The sequence below is a fragment of the Poecilia reticulata genome, chromosome 18, assembly GCF_904066995.2.
Source record: "Poecilia reticulata chromosome 18, P_reticulata-male-v2, whole genome shotgun sequence".
Classification (NCBI taxonomy): Eukaryota; Metazoa; Chordata; class Actinopteri; order Cyprinodontiformes; family Poeciliidae; genus Poecilia; species Poecilia reticulata.
The window spans coordinates 15,461,304-15,484,734 of NC_088847.1; the positions used below are offsets into that span (position 1 = coordinate 15,461,304).

Here is a 23,431-nt window from a genome sequence, read left to right on the forward strand (position 1 = left end):
GAGCTACACATTTGAAGAATGAATTGCTTTTGAATCACTGCAACCTCTACCAAGGCTTTACTTATAGGATGCCAATTAATCTCTGGGGATTTCAACGCGGAAAGCTGAACTTTATGTCACGTCCATCAGGTTAACTCATTGGTGAGAGGTGTGTGTAACTGAGAAGGCTAGATGCTGAAACTAACCTCAGAAAACACTTCAACAAAGTATTGAGCTAAGGGAACAGCCATTGTAAATGTGGTTTTTTTAATCTTCTAATAAATGTGCTTGATATTTTTTTTTTTACTTGAACTGTACAGAATATATGAAACATGTTAAGAAAAGTCAGCCACATACTGTACAGCACCATCCATGATTATTGACACAACTAAAAGTTTTCACACAGATTGTGCTTACAGAGAGACGGTGACCTGAAGATGACACTCCTTGCTAGTGAGGGGAAGTTCTTCTCCTTTCTGAGAGCTGGCTCGTTTAAAACAGCTCGAAATTTTAGCTCAACTTGGCAAATATGTATGTTTTGCATTCCGTCTTTAATATGAAGGTCTTATGCTCGCCTGATCTAATTTTAGGTATTTGTTGTGTTAAGAAAGCAGGCATTCTTATATTTTTGCGTAGTATTTTAATTAAGCTTTTAATTTTCATTTAACACAAAAATGCATGACCACAGAAAACAAACATGCAGAAATAGATTTCCTCATGTTACTTCTGCTTCATGTTACTTTGTGTTCCCCGTTTTTTTAAAAGTAGGTAAGAAAAACAGGCCTGATCTTACTCCATGTTTATACCCTGAGGAATCAAAGACGCATAGGTTACTTACTAGACATATTTTTGATAATCTTAAAACAGTAAACTCCAAATAAAAAAAATATGCTATTTATTCATCATTACCTGTCAGGGATGCCAGTAGTTGTTAGCAACTGTTATTTCTAAAGTCTGCATTTTTCCAACTCAGTAAATGAAAAAAAATGAAATTAAATTTCGCTACTGCTCTAAAAGACAAATTGAAACCTTTTCACACATCTTCACCAGAGGTGAAGATAAATGAGGAGGTTACTGTGTGCGAAATGCATCTCAAAAATGTAAAATACATATGTTTTTTGATGTAAGATAAAAAAAATAATAAAATTGAATGAGGATCCTCAAGGGCAAACACAAAGTACCTTGCTGATGTTTGATTGGAAAGAAAAAGAAAAACCAAGGACTCAAAAATATGTTTTTTTTTATGGCATTCATGATGAAATGTTACTACACACATTCACAAAACTGCCACATTTCAAGACAAGATAGGCAGCTGGGGATCATCTGAAGGCAGTGTGTTCCTGCACTAATTAGAATCCTGTGGCTCTCGCATTGAAAACGGACTATGCCAAAGTGCATTCAAATTGTGTGATTGTGTCTTGTTGTGCAAACCAGCCTGCAAATCTTTTTCTATGATAAGTCATAGAAAAAGACTGGATAACACCGACTAAAAAAAGAAATCAAGGTCGAATACCTTTGTGAGGTCACTGATCTTCAACAGGTCGTTCAGAGCTCTGCCTTCGTACACTCTCTTGCGTTCCCGGGCAACGTCGACGTCCTCCTCCTCTGTAGCCGACTGCTTTGGTGTTACAAGCCTGATTGGACAAAAAAAAGTCAAGGGCTGCGATTATCTCTGCTTATCAATATTAAAATAAACCTAATAAATTGGCTCGGTCAAAGTTCAAACCCAGTGAAAACAATTCCTACAATTTTCATGAGCTGCAGAGGGTTAGTTTCCATGGAAACATTAATTTGACAAAATAACTCACACCCACAAACCCAAATGCAGTCGCAGAACGAATAAACAGATATTGCAAAGATTTGTTGTTTGCTTGTGGAACAAACACTTTTATTTTTTAATCAGTTTAATGGAAGGGTTTGTAATTTATTTAACACAATTAATCACATTTTAAGGAAAATTTACATAAACTAGGCAACATTTTCAATCCAAAACCCCTTTTAGATGCATTAATTTATTGAACAATAAATTACTACTTATAATTTACCATTCAGTAAATTAATGTGTTCTTCATTCAATCATCAGATTGGTGCTGAACAACCTATAGTGCTAATATTCCTATTCAGCTCTCGAGTGTTTCAGGAAAACCTGATCATTCATGTAGCGTCTTTGAAAAGAAGGGATTATCAGAAATATGAACTATGGACGCTGATGTTATCGTTGTGCTCGCCAAAACATGTTTGCATTCAGATAATGTTAAATAAGAAATTTCTCTTGGCTATGTTAAATTTTCACATCTTAATTGTTGTCTGATATTACTGTACCTAGGCAAAGAGGAATGCCATTAAAAAGTTGCTAAGAGTCACCTCGGTTTGCAGAAGAACTTGTACTGGATCAGAATGGTGGTGATGAACATCACAGCTCCTTGAATGGACATGGCAAGGAGATTTTTTCCCACCATATCCCAGCTCAGTGGATTCTTAAAACGATCTTCCCCTAAAACAAAGGATATGACGACAGCGGTGAGATTCATGGGTCATTTTATTTCCATTTTTAGATTTTGTCAGAAAGTTTTTCAGGTAAAAATTGTCTGAAATAAAAAAGAAAACTGCTACGTTTTCATTTCACAGACAGCCAAATTACGGCGTGTCTTCTGTAAATGTTATTGGCCTTTTAAAATTGATCCGTGACATATTATTGAAGCCAGCAGTTTAAGAAGCCATTTAAGCTTTGGACAGAATAGCCAAAATAAAAAAAAAAAAAAAAAAAAAAAAAAGTCATTTGAGAAAATTGTTGACATCCTGTATTTGTTTTGTATAAGTGAGGGTCTTTAATGGATGAACACATAAGTAAAGCGGTGACAGCCCTCGACAAACTTTCTCCCTCCTTCCAGCCTGATGCGGCGGGGCGAGGGGAGCGGCGGGGGGAGCGAAATGAGAGACAAGAAAAACGAAAGCGCTTTCAGTCTCATTCTCTAGTAAATAGCCCCTCTTCACACCAGCCCTTTTAAGTTGTGATTGCTTTTCTCTCTCTGGTCTCTGCCACCACTGCAAATTATTCCTCAGACCGCTATTTCCTGCTCCATCTCTCGACAGATAAGACTCCTCTTCCTCTTTCATGTGCCTCTTTGCCTCTTGACAGCCCCCTCGACCCCGGATCCACCTGCGCAGCCACCGTGCCACTTGTCTCCCTTTCTCCCTTCTAAATTTAACTCAAATGCAGAGAAGAGCTTTAGTAGAGGTTTGGGAGCTGTGTTACCGGTCAAATATTTCCCCCCCTGGAGAGCTAGCAATTTGAAAGAAATAGTATGGTGTCACTTTAAAATGAGGACTGTGGTTGAATTTAGTGCTTCTCTGGGAAGGGCTGAGAATGATTTGTGGGTATGTGTACTACTTTAGTGTTACTTGGAGTTGTGACCACAAGTAGACCCAAGGCATGCTGTTTTTTTTATGCCCGAATATTCGAATGTTTGAGGTGTTACACTCAAACACACGTGCCGGTTGGTCACATGGTATACGCCATTTTCAAAATTATAGGGCGAGCTGCAATTTGAACAACTACTGTTTTCGAACCAGTTCATGGTTCCCCCATATTTATCAAACTAGATCTCTGGTATGCTCAATATTTGGTCAGAATCGGGGAGGGGAGGTGAGTGGAAGGATCCCACCGAGTCATTTTCAGCAACTGCAGATACAGTTTGTTCAAACTGATTTTTAAGTGTTAGTCCTCCATGAGTTTGAGTTTGTTTATCTGAGCAACATCCCCTCAAAAGTCAAAACCTTCAACATTAATATTATTAACAGTACTAATATGGTTAGTTTTTTTTCTATAAAAATGAATATTTGTATCATTTATGAACCTCTTTCTTTGTACATCCTGTCGTGGCATCGAATCGCACTGCTTTAAAAGCAATCCATTGTTAGTTTAGTAGAACGTAAGAACTGTTTTTGTACATTTAATAAATGGAACCCAGGTATTTGTCAAAAGAAAAAAAAAGAGAAACAAACCCTTATAAAATGAATGGGTAAATATTCTTTCTAATTTTTTCCCCCCAATCTGTTCTTCTCTCCCCGTAGCTTTAAGCAGCCCTCCCCGATCTCAGCATGTATGTTTTACTGTTCTCACCAACCTGTTCAGTGTTTGTTTGTTAGCGTTCATCTGTTCTCCTTTCAGCCAAACTGTTCAAGGATAACTCACACTCTAGTTTGTGTCAAGTTTCCTCCCACAGACAGAGAGTGCATTCTCTTTCTGAGTACTTTTTTCCTCCTCTTTGTTGTGTCGATTAAATGAATTTGAATTTGACAAAAGATATTCACGTGTTAGGATGCTTTTAAGTAATCTGGATAATATTCTGGTGTATGAAGAAACATTATTTCAATGCGTATATCAACAAAAATGCACAAAACTTATTGATTCAAATGTACAAAAACAAAAGTTCATTCTGCTTTGCAAGAAAGAAAGAATAAAAAGTTGGTTTGATTTCCTGAAAAGAAGTGACGGCATTTTAAGCTTTTGAAATTGTAGTTTTTGTCACAAGCAGTCAGTCTCCTGTGCAGTGTGTAAGAGGAAGAGTGTTTTTTTTCTTAAACCCTACCACTGGATGCCAGCTTAATAGTTCTTAATAGCCTTAGAACTTCATAGTACTTACCAAAATTGATGAAAAGTGTTGCCGTTGCCTGGTTCTTGGCCATGTCAATAAGACCTCTGCCCAGACAGAAATGTGGGAATATCAGAAGCACCTGCTTCACTATGTCATTAATGCGGGTTATGTTCTGTTGAAGAAAAAAAAAACAAAAACAAAGCGAAAACAAACCCATCAGTGGCATGACAAACTTTCTGATATTTATTTGCCCTCGTAGGGTTTTTGTGTAGCCCAAGCGCAATATGTTGAACATTAATCTTTAATCAGCAGGGCGAGAGGAGCCAGAACTTCAGAAGACGTCGCTGATAATTAACAAACACCCTGCACTCCATTCACACGCTGAGCGCCGTTGTGTTGCAGAGCTCCAAATGGCGCGTTCAGAGAGCACAGCGCATCAAGTTTCATCTACCATATTTGACAGTGGGGAGCATACTGTGTGATCTGTGAAAAGGCCCACATACGGAAAAAAACATGTACAAATAAATGGATGAGCTGAGGCTCAGGCAAACAGATGTTCGCCTTTTACATCATAAAAGGCGAGGGGAAACGCAGCATCCTGACCCAAGAGATGAGAACTCTGTTTATCTGCCTCTTTTTTGGATTCTTTTGTGATAAACAAGACAGAAAACACCGAAAACAGAGCAAAACCGTATTGGCTCGCTGTTCAACACGGAACAAATTAAAGGCACGTCTTATCTTGACGAGGTATTTTACTACTCCTTTACCAAACATATTTCCCCCCATGGTGGCAATTAAGTGGGATTCCAATAAAGGACAAAGCAGTAATGAGCTAAAATGACTTCAGAAAAATGAGCTTGTAACAATCTAATGGATGTCAGGAAGGACGTCCAGTACGCCACAGAGGAGAAACGGAGTTTGGAAAACAAAACGCAGAAAGAGCAAGGACAAACTATAAATACACCTGCCGTGGCTTGGCGTTCAAAACCAACTTCATGCATTATGCATCCTGCTTCATCGCAGTCTTCAAAGCTCACGCGTACGCAGCAGGAGACTAAAAATTCATCATTTCTGCTTTTGCCGGTGTAAAGATTAGGTACTGCAGGATGTTGTAAGTTGTGCCATAGTTTTCCAGGTAAAGTCCATTAAAGCCCCATATTTCATCCATGGATGTGTGTGTGTATGTGTGTGTGTCTGTTATTGCAAGGTGAAATTAGTTTGCATGACTGAGCTTTCAATATGCAGTTACCAAGATTGCATGGAGCCATAACAGGACAAATGCCACAGTCAGACAGACTTTCACCGGTCACGTTTCTGGGTAAGGTGCCTGCTCTGAAAAGAAGCAGCTAATCTCAGCTGCTTGCCGTGTGCCAGGCAGGAAAAATGGCACAAAAGACAGACGTTCTGGTTGCAAACATCTTGGATTCATTAAGTTAGGCGATACTAACTTAAACTCTCTCTAGCTGTATGCCTCGGAAACACGTGACAGGACTTTTTGGGTCCATCCCATTTTACAATTAAAACAGAGTATTATGTATTGTCCAGACATATAGTAACATTTTATAGCACAATCAAGTAACTACGTAACCCTCAGTTCTAATGAAAATGTTAAACGTAACTTAAAAGAAATTGGACTTTGCAATTTGACACCTTGAAATTGTTCTCTGTCTCTTTAAGAAGCTCCTGGTCTTTCCGAAATTTCCCCTTCGGCATTTCATCGCAATGATGCTCCTCCATGATGCTATTTACAACGCTTCATCGGAACATTGGACTAAGAAGTAGAAACAGTCTCCAAAAGAATTGTAAGTCAATTTTAGTGGATATGTACACAATGCAGACAACTGCCAGCAAACAGCCAGATATTGTATTTGTTAATTAAGCTCAAAAAGAGTCTGTAGCCAATGTAACTAGAGAGTCTAAATAATAACATGGCCCAAGTGACTGAATGCATCTGTGATGCTACAGAAACATCAGTAGAACCGACTCTGTGATCTTGTTATGTATTTATTTTCATGCAAAGCGGGGAACTGAGATGTCAGTGTTCAGGAACTGATTTTAAATCCAGGTGTGGATTTTCATGCTCAACTCTTTCTACTTTTATCTGAAGAAGCTAGGAGAGATGATAATGCCACATCCACGAAAAACAAAAAATAAAAAATGGTGGGGAAGCGAGGTGAGAAGGGCTGGAGGTAGCGACACCAGATGCACAGAATGAAGTACAGTTCGCAAAACAATTTAAAACCACTCTGTTTGATGCTGATTTTATTTTTTTACTTTAAAATGATTTAACCATGCATACAATATGAGTGCATGGAAATTAATGAAAATGCAACCAAATCTAATCATTTCTCTTTGTGGAAAAATAAACACACGGATGCTTAAGATCAAACGTGGGCTTATGTAAGAACATTCGTTTCTCCTCTTATGAGTAGGTGGTCACTGCAGTAGACATGAGACCATGATGAAAAGCTCTCACCGATCACCATGTAAAAGCAAACCTTCAGATGTTGGGTTTAGCAATAATTTGCTGCCTTTTCTCCTTCTACCTTAATGCATTTGGTGTACGGCGCTTTTTAATATTCAAGCAGTCTTCCTTTGAAAAACTTACTATTTCAGAACACACAAACAGCAGAGTTTGACTTGAAAATAACTCCTTTTATTCATCCCTGTCAGAGGTTACGCAAGAAAGATTAATAAATACACAGAACCATAGTTTTATGTTTTGTATGAATTCCGATAAAATACATAATATGTTTTGCAGACATGTATATGGGCAAGGATAGCCTTCCACAATACACACACACAAAAAAATCATAAAAGTTTAGTGAAATTACTTATTGTTTGGTCTACATTTAGACACAAATCAGATTTTTTTTATTGCATCATTTTTGAAAAATACTAAAACCAATAAAATAGGCTCACACCAAAAAAGATGGGACTACTGATTTCTTTTGGCGTGGAAGCATCTTTTACAGCCTAAACTGCTGGTAATTTGTTGTTTTTTCCCCTGAAGAATCTGCTAAAGCCGACTGAAGCGTGAAGGATGGTGTCTCCAGACGGAAATATTCAGAGCTTATGGAGGGTCACTTAATGACCCAATGTTCTTTCGTTTTCCCTCAGCTCTTTGAGATCATGGTTAAGTTGACTTGCATGCGAAGCCAAGTCTACTGACATACTGTGGTATTTTTTTTCCTCCAGGATGCCTTGTAATCCCGAGACTTCATTGTATCCTAAGCAGCTCTAGAACATAATCAAGCCAAAAGAGTGTTATTAAGTAAACCACTGCGTTCCCCCCCAACATCACCCTCTTTATGTAATTTTCCTGTATCAGGAATTTCACATTACTGAGGAATTGTAGTCATTTTCCAATCATTTGAATCCGCACATCAAGAATTTTTTCACCTGTTGCCACTGGTTACCACCAACCCCACCCCCCATGGGATTTCAGTGTAAACTCTACCACATTCTAAAAGGATGTAGGTTTATGAAACAAAATATCTCTTAATAAAAACACTTTTCACTGTTTCAAATTTGTCCGTCTGTGTTTAGTCCCTTGCTGTTGGATGTAAACGTTTAAGCACACATCCACGCTGGGATTTTCTGAACGCACCTTTATTCCTTACATTCTCCAGAGAGTTAGTAGAGACATAGGAAAGTCAAGCAATTAATAAACAGCAATGACCTTTGGTGCAAGAGGCTGGGCTGACTTGGGAAGCTGGGCTGACGGGTGACGCAAAGCGGGACTTGATTTCAGAATACAACAAAAAAAGCATCTTCTCTTAGTTTGTCCCATCATTTGTAAAAGCAAATGATGGAATACTAGGAAATTTGTCCTCTTTTTTTTATTATGTTCGCTGCTGTAAATCCTTTTGCGCTCTGGTTTATCTGACCCATATCACCGCTTGTGCTTATTTTCTCGACGCAACTCCATTCATAGCATCAGGGAAAGCATGCAGATAAAAAAAAAAATATATATATATATATATACAGTACATACCTCAAACTGTCAACTATCGTTTTTTATACTCTTGATATTTTTGTGGAACTGCTAAGGTACTATCGCTTAGATCGTTCAGGGTACTGTATGAACTTGTGGTTTTGAGTGCAATGCTAGAATGCGATGACGGACACTGCTAGGCAGTAAATGTAGAGTTTGATACAATCTGCTCAAGTTAAATTTGATGGCCCCACCTTTACCTCCATCACTATATATATATATATATAATCACAATGCCTGCCTGCGGTTATCTCCGAGTGGCACGTGGTGGAGATATTGACTCAGACACGGCTCGAGGCGTTAGGCGAGCCGAGGATTGATGTAGTCTACAGGGAGTCGGACAGTCCTAAGGGGTAGAAAATCTCCCAGTGGTTTTAAAACAAAAACTAGGGCAAAAGAGTGTGTGAAAGTGCTGCTCCGGTTCTTCACTCTGCTGTTTTCTTTCCCTCACATTTTTCTTTCACTGATAAAAAAAAAAAAAAAAAAAATGGAGCAATGCCCAAAGGGGATCAAGATACTCCCTCTGCTTGAAGTCAGAAAACATCCTGGAGCCTGTAGCTTTACTTTTGAGCGACACTGTTTGACTAACGCCACCGCCGAGGAGCCCGGAGATGATGAGACAAAGCTTTGTTGCAGGATTGAGCCGTCATGTTGTAGGAGTACGTCTGTTCGCCGTCGTGTCATGCAAACCTATTCAAGCCACTTGAACTTTTCCGTACTTTGTTGCGCTACACCCACAAGCTTTAGCATATTTTTGGGGGGAGGGTAATTCCTTTTGATGAACAAAGAATAATGGTAAAGTAGCGGGACGACACCAATTTATTTTCCCCTTTTCTCAAATAAAAGGCTGATAAGTCTTGTGTGTTTGTTATTCATCCCCCATGAGTTAATACTTTGTAAAATAACCATTTGCTGTTTTTCCAGCTGCAATCTTTTGGGTTATGTCTCTACCAACTACTCTTTAACCTCAAACAGGCTTTCCTCAGTTATCGGCCTACATGCATCTCCATCAACCTTCCCATCAACTTTGCTGTGTCTTCTTGTCCCGACACCAGGAAAAACATCCCCGTTTTGCTGCCATCGCTATTTGACGAGAGCATCTTCATCCACGTGTCTGCAGGGTTTTCCTACATGGCATGCTAACTCTCAACAATAGCTTTCATAGTGCCAGTCTTCCTCAAAGTCCTATTTGTGGAGCGCGTCACTTATAGTTCTGCTGTCAACATATTCTTCCGCCTAAGTTGTGCATCTCTGCATCCTCTGGACGGCATCTTTGATTAATGCTACGCTTTCCCGTTTGTCAGTTCGCATGGTGGGCAGCGTCTTGGTAGGTTTGCAACTGTGACATTTCACAGTGATGGATTGAACAGTGGTCAATGTGTTGTTCAAAACCTGGGATACTCTGTTCCTATCCAAACCTGCTTAAAACCTCTCCGCAACTGCCATGTGTTTTACTTTTCATGATGTTTGTCCTCTTCAGGCCTTTCAGAAAAGCTGGATTTGTGTTGCAATTAAATTACACCCCGGTGAACATATGAAGCAAACTGGTTGCGCTGGATTTTATTTAAGAGTATCAAAGTAAAAACACTTCTCAGAATGTGATTTGTCAAATATTTTGAGGACTGCATGCCCTTTTCATTCCACATCAGACTTACGTCTACATGTTAATCCGTTATAAAATCCCAGTGGAAACCCTTCTAGATTTTGGTTGCAATGCGAAGAATGATAAAGTCCATTCAGAAGAGAAATCAAGTCCGAACTCTTGTTGAGGGTTTTAACATTCTTCCACTGCTGCTGACCCATCTGCTCTCCTAACACTGAAAAATCAAGTCTAATTAAAGGGATTATTGTCGCCGTCGAGTCTCACAGAAACACAGTCAGCATCCCCGGTGCTTCGAAGCAAGAGATGCAAGCTGTAAATCCGTCCCTTTACTCTGCCTGCGGGCAACATCCTGCCCATTAAGTTGGCACCTTTTACGAGTTACATGCCCCACTGACACTGTGTTAATAAATAATGAGAATGCAGACGGCAAAAATAGAGCCAAGTAAAAAATAAATGACTAAAAATTGCCAATGAATGCTGGCAACAATAAATTCAATGCAGGAGAGACAAGAGACATCCCGAGCTGAGCTGAGCCAGAGGAGACATCAAGTCACAGGGATCCGCGTCCGTGAAAAGGGAAGAAAACTGTCCGGAAAGACGACATCCAGCGTCAGAGCGGAGCTGTGGAGGATGCTGGGACTCTTATGAAGCATCAGATGTATGAGGAGCTTGTCAGAGTTAAGTGTTATTGTGCGTGTTGATAAGGAATGCTAATCTACAGGTCTATCTGGATGTATTTGGTTCAGAGAATGATAGGGAAAGAAAAGCAAAGAAGTAGATAGTATCCATCCACTGATGAAAATATCATTTCTGTGTCAGAAACTGCCAAGTTTTTCCATGGAAATTCCATTTAAATACAATCACAAATAAAAATGATTGACATTCGGGTTTTTTCTCCTCTCACTCTGCGTCGCTTCCTCTCCGAACCAAATCTCTGCATTTCTTATTTAGCTCCCTTTTGGTTTTTCTTTGTCTTTTATGAATCCTTTGAGACCAAGGCTGCCGCCATAATGAACAACTCGCTGAAAGATGGATGAGGGAACTTCTCCGAGGACCCTAATTCTCAGCGAACGATTAAAGTTTAAAAAGAATAGGGAAAAACGGGCTCTTTGAAAAATCCTTGAAAGGATTAAAGGGGCTGCTTTAAGGCAAACACCAGGTGGATACACACGTTCTACCCACCCACCCACCTACATGCATGCATGCAGGCACAAGGAAGGCTTTGCTTAGAAAACACACAGCGTTTATCAAGGATTCAAGTCAATTAGCCAGCTTCTGTTATGGCTCCTGCGTAAATAGGATTTTTTGAGCAGCTGTGAAATTTTTACAGCCTGAGTTTGCTGCTTGGCAGTAAGAGAGACTCTCCTCTCCTCTGTAGAGACTAGAGGAGAGGTCTCTACAGAGACATATACTATGTAAAAAGACAACTTTCTTTTTTTTCCATGAAAAAAGTATTTAAAAAATAGCCCGACATTTCTGTTTTAGGTCAATCTGTACCACCGTTTTTGTTTTCTTTTTGCAAAATTCCAGAGTTGGATTTTCCAGAAAAGGCTATTTGTTTTTAACAATCTTCAAATTCTGAAGTTGTACAAACATAAAATTTGCCTCCTTAAATGTATGACTTTCATCCTACTATTTGGGTATCTTTTCATAAGCCTCACCCACCTTGTGCCAGTCACTCCAGCACAAAGACTTTGCTGCCCAAAAGCCAGTTTGTAGCAAATCTGACGCTATGTCAAGTAACACTGTCCATCCGGAAGACAATTTCCTGTCCAACTATTAACTTTCTTATTGATGTCTTCAGATGTTTAAATATTTTCTCAAGGTTTTTTTTTTCTTTATATGAAAACGAAAGTTTTTGCCTCAAATTGTAATATGGCTTTTTAATTTGTTTACTGAAAGATTTGAGTGGCCCTTTAGCCTCACTGTCACAGGGTTTATTTTTCATGGAATAATAAAGCTGTTACCACATTAAGCCAGTATCTTCTCAAGGTTTCTGATTTTGTTTGGGGGTTGATGTGCACATATTTGGCACAGCAATTTTATCTCTGGGATACATAAGCCCTCTCATTCCTAAACACTATGAAGGCTGGACCTTTACAAGGGTTTTAACGTCTGTCTATAATTGCTTGAACAATGTACAATCAGATATCTGGGATCAGACTGTGAGTTAATCAAGCCTTAGAACTGAATGTAAAACAGCTGTAATGGATCTGGGGACAAGCGAGGAAGGACAAAGTGACCAAACTCAAGAAATTACAAAGAAACTTGAGGATAAAAGGAGAAGCCAAGTAACCGGAGCACAATCAAACACAACAGACTGAACAACTCAAGAACAGGTGTTAACAGGGAAACAAGAAGTTAGAGCAAAAGACAAAACGGATCATCAAAATATACAACAGGAACACAATTTATATAGCATAAACGGGCATAATATTGCATGAGTTTATGAGAATATAATTAGCAACCGCTTCTCATGTATTAAGCTTATGTAGGTTAGTCCCACATTGTGTTGAATTAATTTAACTACGCCTTGTAATTTCATACGAGTAAGTAGGTGATTCAAAAAATATCAAACAGTTAAAATCATCATTGTTTATTGTGGCCGATTTAACGGTTGCGCTTCGTGTCGCGTTTGTCACTCACATCGTCCTCAATGAGCTCCATGATGAAGGTGGCCACGCTGCCGTTGATGCCAATGAAGAGGTTGACGCAGGTCAACACCACGTAAGCCGTGCTGGGAACGCTAAAGACGAAGGAGGCCGGGTACATCATGGGTGTGATGGCCCATCTGATCGGAGCGAAGCAAGACACAAGAGATACCAGAATGAAAAAACTTTCATAAAAATTCTGTCCAACTTCAAATTTCTGAGAGGCTATTTCCACACTGGTCCACACTCATGGAAATAACCACCGGGGTTAATAGTGGTGGCAAATATAAAATTAGCGGTTACTGAATCCATGCAATTTTCAATTCATGAATGCAGATTACCAGGTCAACCGTGCCGGTTCACGACACCAGCAGCCTCTATCAGATCATTTGCATTTCAAGCAAGTGACCCATAAAAGCGTTGCAAAATGGATGCCGCCCACACTTGGCAGAGAGCAGATCAAGTTCGGTTATTAAAGGAGACGAAGTGAAACTGTTATGAAGTGGAGCTGCGGTGGGTTATCCAGTAGCACTGGCAGATCATCTCCATAATTGTATGCTCTCTTGCATGCAATTTATGCAAAATATATGTTTTAGAAAATATATTTACATGAGCTAATCGCTTGTTTTTAACTGATTACATTTGATTCACAGATGGCTTTCTTTAGAAAGCCATCGTTAGTTTGTGTGTCTGTTAAGTTGCATTAGGGTTTTACTTTGTTGTGCAATAAAACTTAAGCGCTGTAATTGTTAGAGAAAGAATTTATTAGTCACAATGGAAAAAAGAAAAACAAACTACAATGTTTCCATTAATGGCCTTGGCCTGATCTTTAGAGGCACATTGTAGAATAAAATTAGATATATATTTTTTAAATGATTTACTTATAGGGCTTTTTAAAGGTCAGCACTAAGATCTCTTGTTTTTTTGTGTGTTTTTTTTGCCCTTTCTATGTGTTGTTGTATGCATGCATGCGTGCATGCATATGTGTGTGTGTGTGTGTGTGTGCGTGTGTGTGTGTGTGTTAACTTTCCAGAAAATATGGCAGAACAGACTGGGTGTTATTTATATAGCATAGAAATGACTTATTGATTGTCAGTGGCTATGAAACTTTGATTAATCCATCAAAACAGGAAACACTTAAAAAAAAATCAATAGTTTTAAAATAAAGGATTTAGAATTGCAATTGCAAACTCTTATATTATTTTTTTTAAATCCACTCCTAAATTTAGTACATTTATTCAGTGTGGGACAGGGTTAGTGCTGTGTTTATTTTATGACAAAATCCATGATCCCTCAATTATTGGTATTCATAAATGATAATTTGGCTAATTTTATAAAGCGCCTCTCTTATCATACCGACCCATCAAAGTGCTTTTGATAGAAAATTCACATTCACAAAGCAACAACTGTAACATAAAGGCCACCAAATGAGTAGAACGCTGTGGAAAAACAGGTGAAATCCTGGTTTCACAAACTCTTAGCAATGAGAAGACGCCATCTAAATGCAAACTTGAACGTTTGGGACTGAGGCCAGGAAAACGCCTCTTCTAGTCTACCATAACAATTGTACTAAATGCTGCTGGGACTTTAATTGAAACCACGAGCTTTCATGAAAACAGTTTCATCCATAAACCAGTCAAAATGACTACCTCTCAAAGATACCACATGTCTTCCATAAATCACAGCTCAGGCTAGCAATTTTCCACACACATGGAAGCTCTTAAAACTCAAAACGGTCAGTGCATAACCAAAGAAGGCATGCAATGATGCTCTGTGGGGTTTGATATACAGCGCAGACGAAATGACAATCAAGAAACCTCTAAACTGAGAAACACATGTGGCATGTGACGCCTTCGTTATTATTATTTTTTTCTATTTCTAAGCATAACTGCGACTGAAGAACTTGATGCCAGGCTAAAGTCCAGTGGTCTGTTCTGTCCTGAAGCTCTTCAGTGTGACTCTCCAGTGTGTGTTAGTGGTGAGAAGTGATGTGAGTCAAACAGGCACCGTACGGAGCTGGTCTGAGTGTTTTGGACTGAAATTTCCCAACCAGCTGGCCCTGCAACCCGTCTATAAAAGTGTCACACTCTCGAACCGTAACCTTGGATTTCCTCCGCACAAGTCGGATGATACGGAGTTTTGACCACCTCATACAGGTCAATCTGATAATCAGATCGCCGATAATCTGGTAAGGTTGATCTTATCTCATATCTGGGCATTTTCCTTACCTTTCATGCCAACAAATTGCAGAAAATAGCCCTAAAAGCATTTTAAATGACTGCGGACTTAGCGTTAACGGCAGCTAAGCTAAATCTGGCAAAAAGTTAGAGAATTCAGCCACAGCAAACTGCTGATGCTGATTAGCAATTAATATCCTGATTCATAGTGTTTGAATTAAATTTTGTCCTGATTTTCCCCTTTCTGACAATCTTAAGGATGTCCTGATTAGCAGGATGGTTTCTAAGATGGAATGCAGCCTGTTGTGTTCCCACGAGGACAAATGAGAACGCAGCCTGTTGCATGTGACATGTAACCAATCAGAAACTGAGGTTATGAAAACATGGGAGGTAAAACACAACTGCCGTGCTGAACCAGAAAGTGTCTTGGACATCTGTCGCATCTCCTGTTGCGTTTCCTCTGTTCAGCTTAGTCCACAAACTATCAACATTGCTTTATTAATAATTGCCCTTTGCAATTATTTATACTTATTCGTAGCCAAAATGAGACTCCTATTGCACAATAATTCAAACCTGATTTATTTTGGGTCCTGTTATTCAATATTGCCTCAGACAGTGACAGTAAAACAATAACTGTTAGACTGGTGAACTCAGCTTTACAAAAAAAAAGTAAAAAATCAACCTTATAGCAAATATGTGACAAGAATAGAAATTAATTAATGTAACTATGAAGACGGTTGACAAACATTTCTAGGAAAACTGAAAATTTTAATTAACTTACCCATAAAAAATCAGGAGCAGTATCAAAGCGGGCAGATTCGGAGGTGAAACATAGGCTTTTTGTTGAAAACAGAGGAAGATCACGATCACGATGAAGCAGGGCACGATGTAGTTACACTGTCAAAACGATAATGAAGATAAAACGTGAGCAGCGATCTTAAGCAGACAATTTGTGTTTAATAAGAGAAGTTGGCCTACAGAGCATCAACAGTTGCACTGCAACACTTTAGCAAAGTTTTTTTTTAATCTAATTTCATTTTCTCTGATTATAAAATCAGTGAATAACTTTTCAATTAACACTTAAGTGTACCCAGCTTTAACTTTCTAATTAATTCAGTGATGAAGAGACGCATTTGCTGCTCTTTGAAGTAAATGTTTTCTCAGTGACTGAACAACTGTGCTATGATACTGTGACATATATATATATATATATATATATATATATATATATATATATATATATATATATATATATACAATGAGATGAATATACATCTCATTGTTAATTTATTCCATACGGAATTAAAAGGTGCGAAAAATAGTGTTAAATACATATTTAGAGTTGGTAAAGATGTACCTGGTATACGTATGGAAACTGTTCAGTAAGGCATTTCAAAACATCGCTGCTGAATCTGTACATTATCTTTGATTTATCATATAGAGAATTTAAACCCTAAACTATCCAAAAAATGTAATTCTGTTTTTATTACTTTTAATAGACATCACTCAAAGCTAATCTTAAGGATAAATTATTGACCTGTATGTACATTAAGGAAATGGGGACAAAGGGGGAACAAAAACAAAAACAGATATAGTAACTGAGAATATTTTAGTACCTAAAGCAATGATAAGTAAGGAGAGACAGTGTCTGTGCCAACAAAGGAAGAAAGAATGACCATGATTATTTAAAATTTAGATTTTCCTGGACTGGATGTGAAGGTGCTCTGCGGTCACGGTATTTTCTGTGAAGCATCTGGAGTTTTTTTTGTTTTTTTTCACAAGAGACTAAATGTAGTGCACTCACAGCAGAAAGTAGTTTATATTTTTCGCACTGTAAACAACAAGGCAACTGAAGCATCATATCATGTGGGGTTACACATAGCTTAAGCAGGTAAATCCCACAACATCAATGAGTCATGTATAAGTGAAACATCAAGCATAGCAACAGCAGCAGAAAGTTTACAGGAATAATTGCAGTAATATAGTAGGGAGGGGGGGGCTGCAGTTGTCTTTTTGTCTGAGGGGCGTGATCTCTTCCACATTTTGAAAACACTTGCTTTAAACTCAGTAGAAAGCTTGGTGGATATTTAATTTAATGTACCTTCTTTGTGCTTTTGAGAGTTTTCAATGGAGACATGTTCAATATTTTATGTTTTGATTGTATTTGTTTGGTAATGCAGTCCACGTCAGAAAACAAAAAAAATAAATACATCTTTAGTCTGGCTCCCTAGGTGAATTTGTCCTCCACTTAGACTGCATTTATTCACAATAATGATGTGTGTCCTGATAGCATTTCGTTACCAAAAGAGCCTGATGAAATGTTTACTTCCATGATGCCTGGGGGAAAGTACCAGTAAGCCTGTTGAGCATAACCAACGGGGGCAGCTGCTGTCGATAATTACGCCTCAGCCTATAACAGTGCATCAGGTAAAGCCCTTTTCCCTGTGGCCGGTGCTGTCAGAGCTGCATTATCAATTACAGTGGATTGAAATTTTTCACCCATAGCCCTAGGTGGGAATAAAATCTTTCGGACGTCAGTGAGTTAAGATTATAAAACAAGAAATAAAAAGGCCTTCGAAGCGAACCTGGAAGAATTAAAGAACGCATCTTTAGCAGCACATGTTCAACATTATTAATTGAGACGTAATCCTTCGAGAGCTGGAACACTTACCATATCCCAGACGAAATTGGTTAACCAGTAGACGGTCGGGTTTACGCCGCTGACAAATTGCAGATGCTTGGCTTTGCTCACCCTCTCCTGGATTAGAAAGAGGACGAAGCTGGCAGGGATGAAGGACATGGCGAAAATAACACAGATGGACACCACCACGTCTGTAGAGGTCGTCGCCCTGCGGATCAAGAGATAACGTTTTAGATTTAAAGTGAAGCAGAGAGGCAAGTGTACACACACACAAAAAAAACATTTTATAATAGGCATGAATGTCTGATTTTGAGCTTTAAATTATTTTATTTAAACTGTTCTTTTTTCCATGCTGAATAACTCTTAAATACAAACAGTTGGGTGCATAAGGTTAGGGTTAGCTTTGGTTCAGAGAATTTATAATGCAAGTTTTATAGCACTTCTAGTGTTGCTCATTAAAAATCAATCAATGCATGCAGTCAATCATGCAAATAAAAATTTAGGTTTCGGAACCTCAGTGTGATCAGCGAAAATGGGATTTTAGATTCTGTGTGCATGCTTTCTTCTAAATCTACTTAGCAAGATGTACAAACAGAAAACACCTCATCCCCATTATGTTGCACCACGGATAAGACGTCCAAATTACTGAAAGTTTCTGAAAATAAAATGATGACAGGGGTGAGGAAACGTCCAAGTGCAGCCGCACTACGGTTCACTTCAAAACATTCCAACAATCCCACAGATGTCAAAGAACCTCGGAGGACCATTTTACAAATTGCAGATGCTTGGCTGGAATCATACACTGGTTTGGTGAAGATATACCTGTGTGCTTTTTACTCATAAACTGATGCTTAAATGTGTATTTTTAATTTAACGTGTCCCAACACAAAAGCGTATAATAAGTAGTTCAACTTCTCATTCAATTTATTTATTTGCGTGGCTCCATCAAGTCAAAAAATGGAACAAAATGTGGGGTTTGCAAACTAGTGAAAAATGATGAGGATCCTCATCATTTTTCACTAGTTTGCAAACCCCACATTTTGTTCCATTTTTCCCCCCCCAATCACATCAATATGTTGTAAGTAGAGGACGTTATTTCAGACAAAACAGATTTTTTTTTTAAACCGTCTTTTTTATTAAGCTGACCTTCGTTTCGTTGCCACACATTCTTTTTAATACAGTTCTCCTTCTAAAAGGTCCTTCAGTCCAACAGCTTAATTAGCACCGGATAAAAATGATTTTCATTCTTTAACCCCCGCTTTCCGGTGCTTCCGTCCCGCTGCATCATTTGCATATTAAATCAGCTGCCCCTGTCACATTTATCATTGACAAACAGGCACCAATTAGAGCACATAAATGCAAAATAATTTACACCGAGTTGGTTCCGGCCCACGTTTCTGCCGGCTTCAAGGGGCTGTGGGGAGGTAATGCAGGGGACGGAGCGCTGAATGAACCAGCTCTGAATGCTTGAAGGTGGTTAATTACTGTGAAAAGAGGACAAGCAATCTGCTAATTAACCAATAATGGAAGAACAAGAAAGATGAACAGTGGGAGGAAAGCTGGATAGAAGGTATTGCTCTCCTTCAGGGCATTATTTTATTGCCGAGGGCTGCAGAGCAAAGTTTTAAATGCAACAGTGAAAGGAGGCTGTGGTAAATACAGAATATAAAACATTTTTGCACAGTGACCAATATGTAGCTCATGCAGGACTGTACAAGAAATGCAGCAAGTAAGTTTGAAGCAGTTTTCCAATGTTTTTCTAGATTAATTTGTTTTACAGTCACTTAAACTGGAGGTTTTGTCATCTGCCAGAGAAAACACTTCAGTGCAGTCGAGGAGACGGTAGATTTTTATTTTTTTTAAATAACAGAAGAAAATTAACAAAGGCTCTATTTTTGTATCGGTGCAGATAAAGAACAGTGAACACATAAAAATTGAGCTGCAATTTTATATGACTTCTCTTTTACTTTGAAAAATTATTTTCTGTGTTTTTTTTAAACATCACACAAGTTTAAAAATAGCTGCAAAGCATAGAGGTGTCAAAACAAACTGGTTGATGCGTATAAAAAATAACACACAATTAGAAATTACCTCGAGAATTGCACAATTACTGTCTGTTCATAATATTGTTATTTATTTATTTATTTATTTTTTTGTCAGAGGCTTATATTTAAAATCCACTTGTTGCAGATTATTTGAGAAACAGAAGGCTTTGTTGGAAGTTTTGGCCATTAGACAAAACATTAAAATTAGAGCTAACGGTTGCTAGAGTAGAGCACAAGGAAAGTTCACACAAATATAGTCTGAAAAAAAAAATCACATTTGATAGGGAAGAGAAGGCCAAAACAGGCTGCACAGTGGCGCAGTTGGTAGAGCTGTTGCCTTGCAGCAAGAAGGTTCTGGGTTCAATTCCCGGCCCCGGTCTTTCTGCATGGAGTTTGCATGTTCTCCCTGTGCATGTGTGGGTTTTCTCCGGGTACTCAGGTTTCCTCCCACAGTCCAAAAACATGACTGTTAGGTTAATTGGCCTCTCCAAATTGCCCCGAGGTGTGAGTGTGTGTGTGCATGGTTGTTTGTCCTGTGTGTTTCTGTGTTGCCCTATGACAGACTGGCGACCTGTCCAGGGTGAACCCCGCCTCTCGCCCGGAACGTTAGCTGGAGATGGGCACCAGCAACCCTCCCGACCCCACTGAGGGACAAGGGTGAAAGAAAATGGATGGATGGAGAAGGCCAAAACTTATTTTTTTTCTTTTTTAATGTATTAATTTCTTTTTCTTTTCTTTTTTTTAAAGGTTTGGTTGGTTCTAGTGGCCTTTATTTGAAAGTAGTTTGACAGGAAGGAGGGTTATGAGAGAAGGGGAGGATATGTGGCAAATGTCACCAGGCTGGGAATAGAACCTGCGACCACCGGCATGAGGACTAAGGCCTCAATACATGGGTTGTGCTTTGCCCCTGTGCCACCACAGCACACCTAATGTATTAATTTCTAACCATCAAACTTTGTGGAGAAAATCATTAACCCTTTCATGCATGAATTATGATCCTTTGTGTCAGGATTTTTTTCCAATTGTTTTCTTATTTTCTTAAGGTAGGAAAATTATTTTGTAAAAAACAAAATACATATATAATTTTTTTTAGGTGATCAATTGTAATTTTCTCCAAATACAAAGTTGTTACTTGAAAAATACATCAGTAGTATTGTTCTTTGGAGGTTATCTGATATCACAATATTTTTTTTACCTGCAAGAGTCGTCTACAGTAGAAGGAGGCACCGGGTCGGTTGGCATGCTTTTTTGTCTGTTGGCCATGTTGGATTAAACAAAAATAATTTCTTTTGTCCAATCAGTGGTGGTGAGCCTTGTCACTTTGAACCTTAAAGGTCTCTGGTTTGAAAGTCAGCTTAGTTTTCTTTGGTAAAGTTGTCACGTTCTCTCAGTAGTTATGGGAGTTTTCTCAGGGTGCTTCTTTGCTACCAGTACTAAGTCATTCATATTTGGTTAAATTATTGTTCTAAAATGTGCTTAATTATGAGTGTTTATATTACAGATATTTCGCCTTTTAGTTTTTTATGTGAACACTTTTTTCCCCAGACAAATTACACAGGAGGTTTTGTTCCCTTAATGAACATGGCGATATTTATCTTTCACGTTTTCACAGGCTGAATAGTAAGTGATTTTTACCATAACAGATTTCCAGATTGAAACCGTCAGATACGCTGACTCCTCAACCTGCTTTTACCAACTTTTCTTTTTCGAACAAATAATGGGACAGAGCAGTTTTATTGATCTTTTCTTGCTTACGGCTAAAAATGGCGAGTGTGAGCGCAATGTTTCATGTAGCTCTGTCATTCTGATTAAAGAAGCAATGTATACTGAGCTTTACTGCTGTGCTTAATCGGGTCCCTTCCCCCACCTGTCAACGTTTAATTTTTTTTTTTTTAATACCCCGACACCTGTCTGCTTTTTTCAATATTAAGGAAAGTGCCATCTAATCTTGAAATCATAGCTCTTAAATTATGTCACGCTCTGGACCGCGAGGTAGAAAAGAAGGAGAGGCTCAGGCTGAATCTACGGCAGACAGAATGTCGTAATTATCTCCGGGCGCCACCTCCCCCCCTAACTCAAAGCTGTCGTTGGCCCCCAGGCACTTCATAAACACCAGACTGGCTGCAGATTGGGAGCATGGATGGAAACCAATCTCAATGGAAAGCAAGGAGCCTGTATTTTGTTACGAGATATGATTGTGATTATCTGCAGCAGATGGATGCGATGCTACAGCCAAAATCAACAACAGACCACGATGCTGATCTAAAGTACACGGGACAAGCATCTATCCATTCATTACTCAGTAAATGAAGTATTAATCCGCTGTAATAAGCAGTGTCCCTTATCTCTTATATGTGGAGTTTATGAGGTATTAGAAATGAATGGTGCCAATACTATAAATGTTGTGATCATCCGTTGATTTGCCCAGTACTTCATATCATTCTGTTCTTTCTTTATTTTTTGCATTCCTTGCTGTGCCTCTTGTCCTCCATTTCCAGCTCTGCATTTTTTTTTTTGAGATCAAAATACGTCTAAACTACATCTGATAAATGTTAAAAACTAAGCTAGATTTGATCTGCTTACAAAACATCTCAAAGGCTATTTAGACAGTCAATAGCTGAGATTGGAACAAATAACCCCAATGGGACTATGGCAACGTAAGACCAAAAGCATAGTGGTCAACATTCAAATTGTGGTTATAAGGGATATTATTGTCAGCAGTGGTACTGGCTAAGCTTAACTGGCACTAAGGTGTCCAAAGAAAATATCCACACACCAAAACACCGCCACCAACGGCTAAACTGGTTTATAAAAAGCAGAATAAATCACTTTTTCTACATCTTTACATTTTGACTGCCAAGTAAATCTGAGTAAAATCAAGACTAATTGTCCGAGCATCATTTTCCTATTATGTTATTGTGCAGCCCGTGTACATTGTGGACTATAGTTCCCTGTTCTTAGCTGACATGAGCAGCAACCATTATGGTCTTTTACTGCTACAGACAATTGAATGTTCCCTTTCTTTCAACGTGATGCAAGCTTATTCTCGTCTCACCGCGATGTGTGTTTATGTGTGAAACTCCCAACTGAAATGAGAATTTCAAGAGCTGACTTTACACAGATAATGAAGAAATTATGAACTACAGCAACAATCCTGATTTTTCAGACTGTTTTTTGCTTATATGTAAGGAGCAGTTTTGCTACCAGGTGGAAATTGAACCTAATGAGGGAGTGACAGCAGAGGGAAATTCAAGTTGCCAGGTAAGTTACCTGGCAACTTACCAACACATGTTGGTAAGTTGCCAACATGTGTTGGCAACTTACCAACACATGTTGGTAGTTATGGGAGTTTTCTCAGGGTAAGAATTCTTCTCAGTCTGATTCTAGTTGTTTGTGGGATTTTCACAATGAGTACAGCAGAAATAGGTTAGTTTTAGATTAAGTACAGTCAAAATTAAATAATTAAATCTCAACTGTCAAGCCAATTAAAACATAACTAAACACATTTTAAAAATATATCCCCAAAATCACCGCATTGCATCCAGTTGCTTTTTGCATCTAGAGAAAAAGCCACAGGGCCTAATTAAAACTGGAAATCAAAACGCATCCTCTGATACTGCTGCAAAATATGGTATTAAGACCAATGAGCCAAATATAGTTACATTTTGATCAGAGTTTTTTTTTCTTTTTAAAAGACATAAAATCTATGAGAGGCTGTTCTCCAGTTAAATACAGGAAGT

At 38.6% G+C, this 23,431-nt stretch overlaps 1 protein-coding gene across 7 annotated transcripts in view; it reads right to left on the minus strand.

The window, feature by feature from the left end:
• Nucleotides 1–23,431, minus strand: part of LOC103480793 (phospholipid-transporting ATPase ABCA1) — a 213,883-nt gene that overhangs the window by 43,416 nt on the left and 147,036 nt on the right. For all 7 annotated transcript variants that reach the window (XM_081600003.1, XM_081600007.1, XM_081600001.1 and 4 more), the window contains 6 exons: nt 17,677–17,854; nt 15,787–15,902; nt 12,824–12,968; nt 4,626–4,749; nt 2,344–2,473; nt 1,493–1,613 (listed from right to left, as the gene is read on the minus strand). In XM_081600003.1, coding sequence (XP_081456129.1) covers nt 1,493–1,613; nt 2,344–2,473; nt 4,626–4,749; nt 12,824–12,968; nt 15,787–15,902; nt 17,677–17,854 — 814 coding nt within the window. The remainder of the gene's footprint in view (nt 1–1,492; nt 1,614–2,343; nt 2,474–4,625; nt 4,750–12,823; nt 12,969–15,786; nt 15,903–17,676; nt 17,855–23,431) is intronic.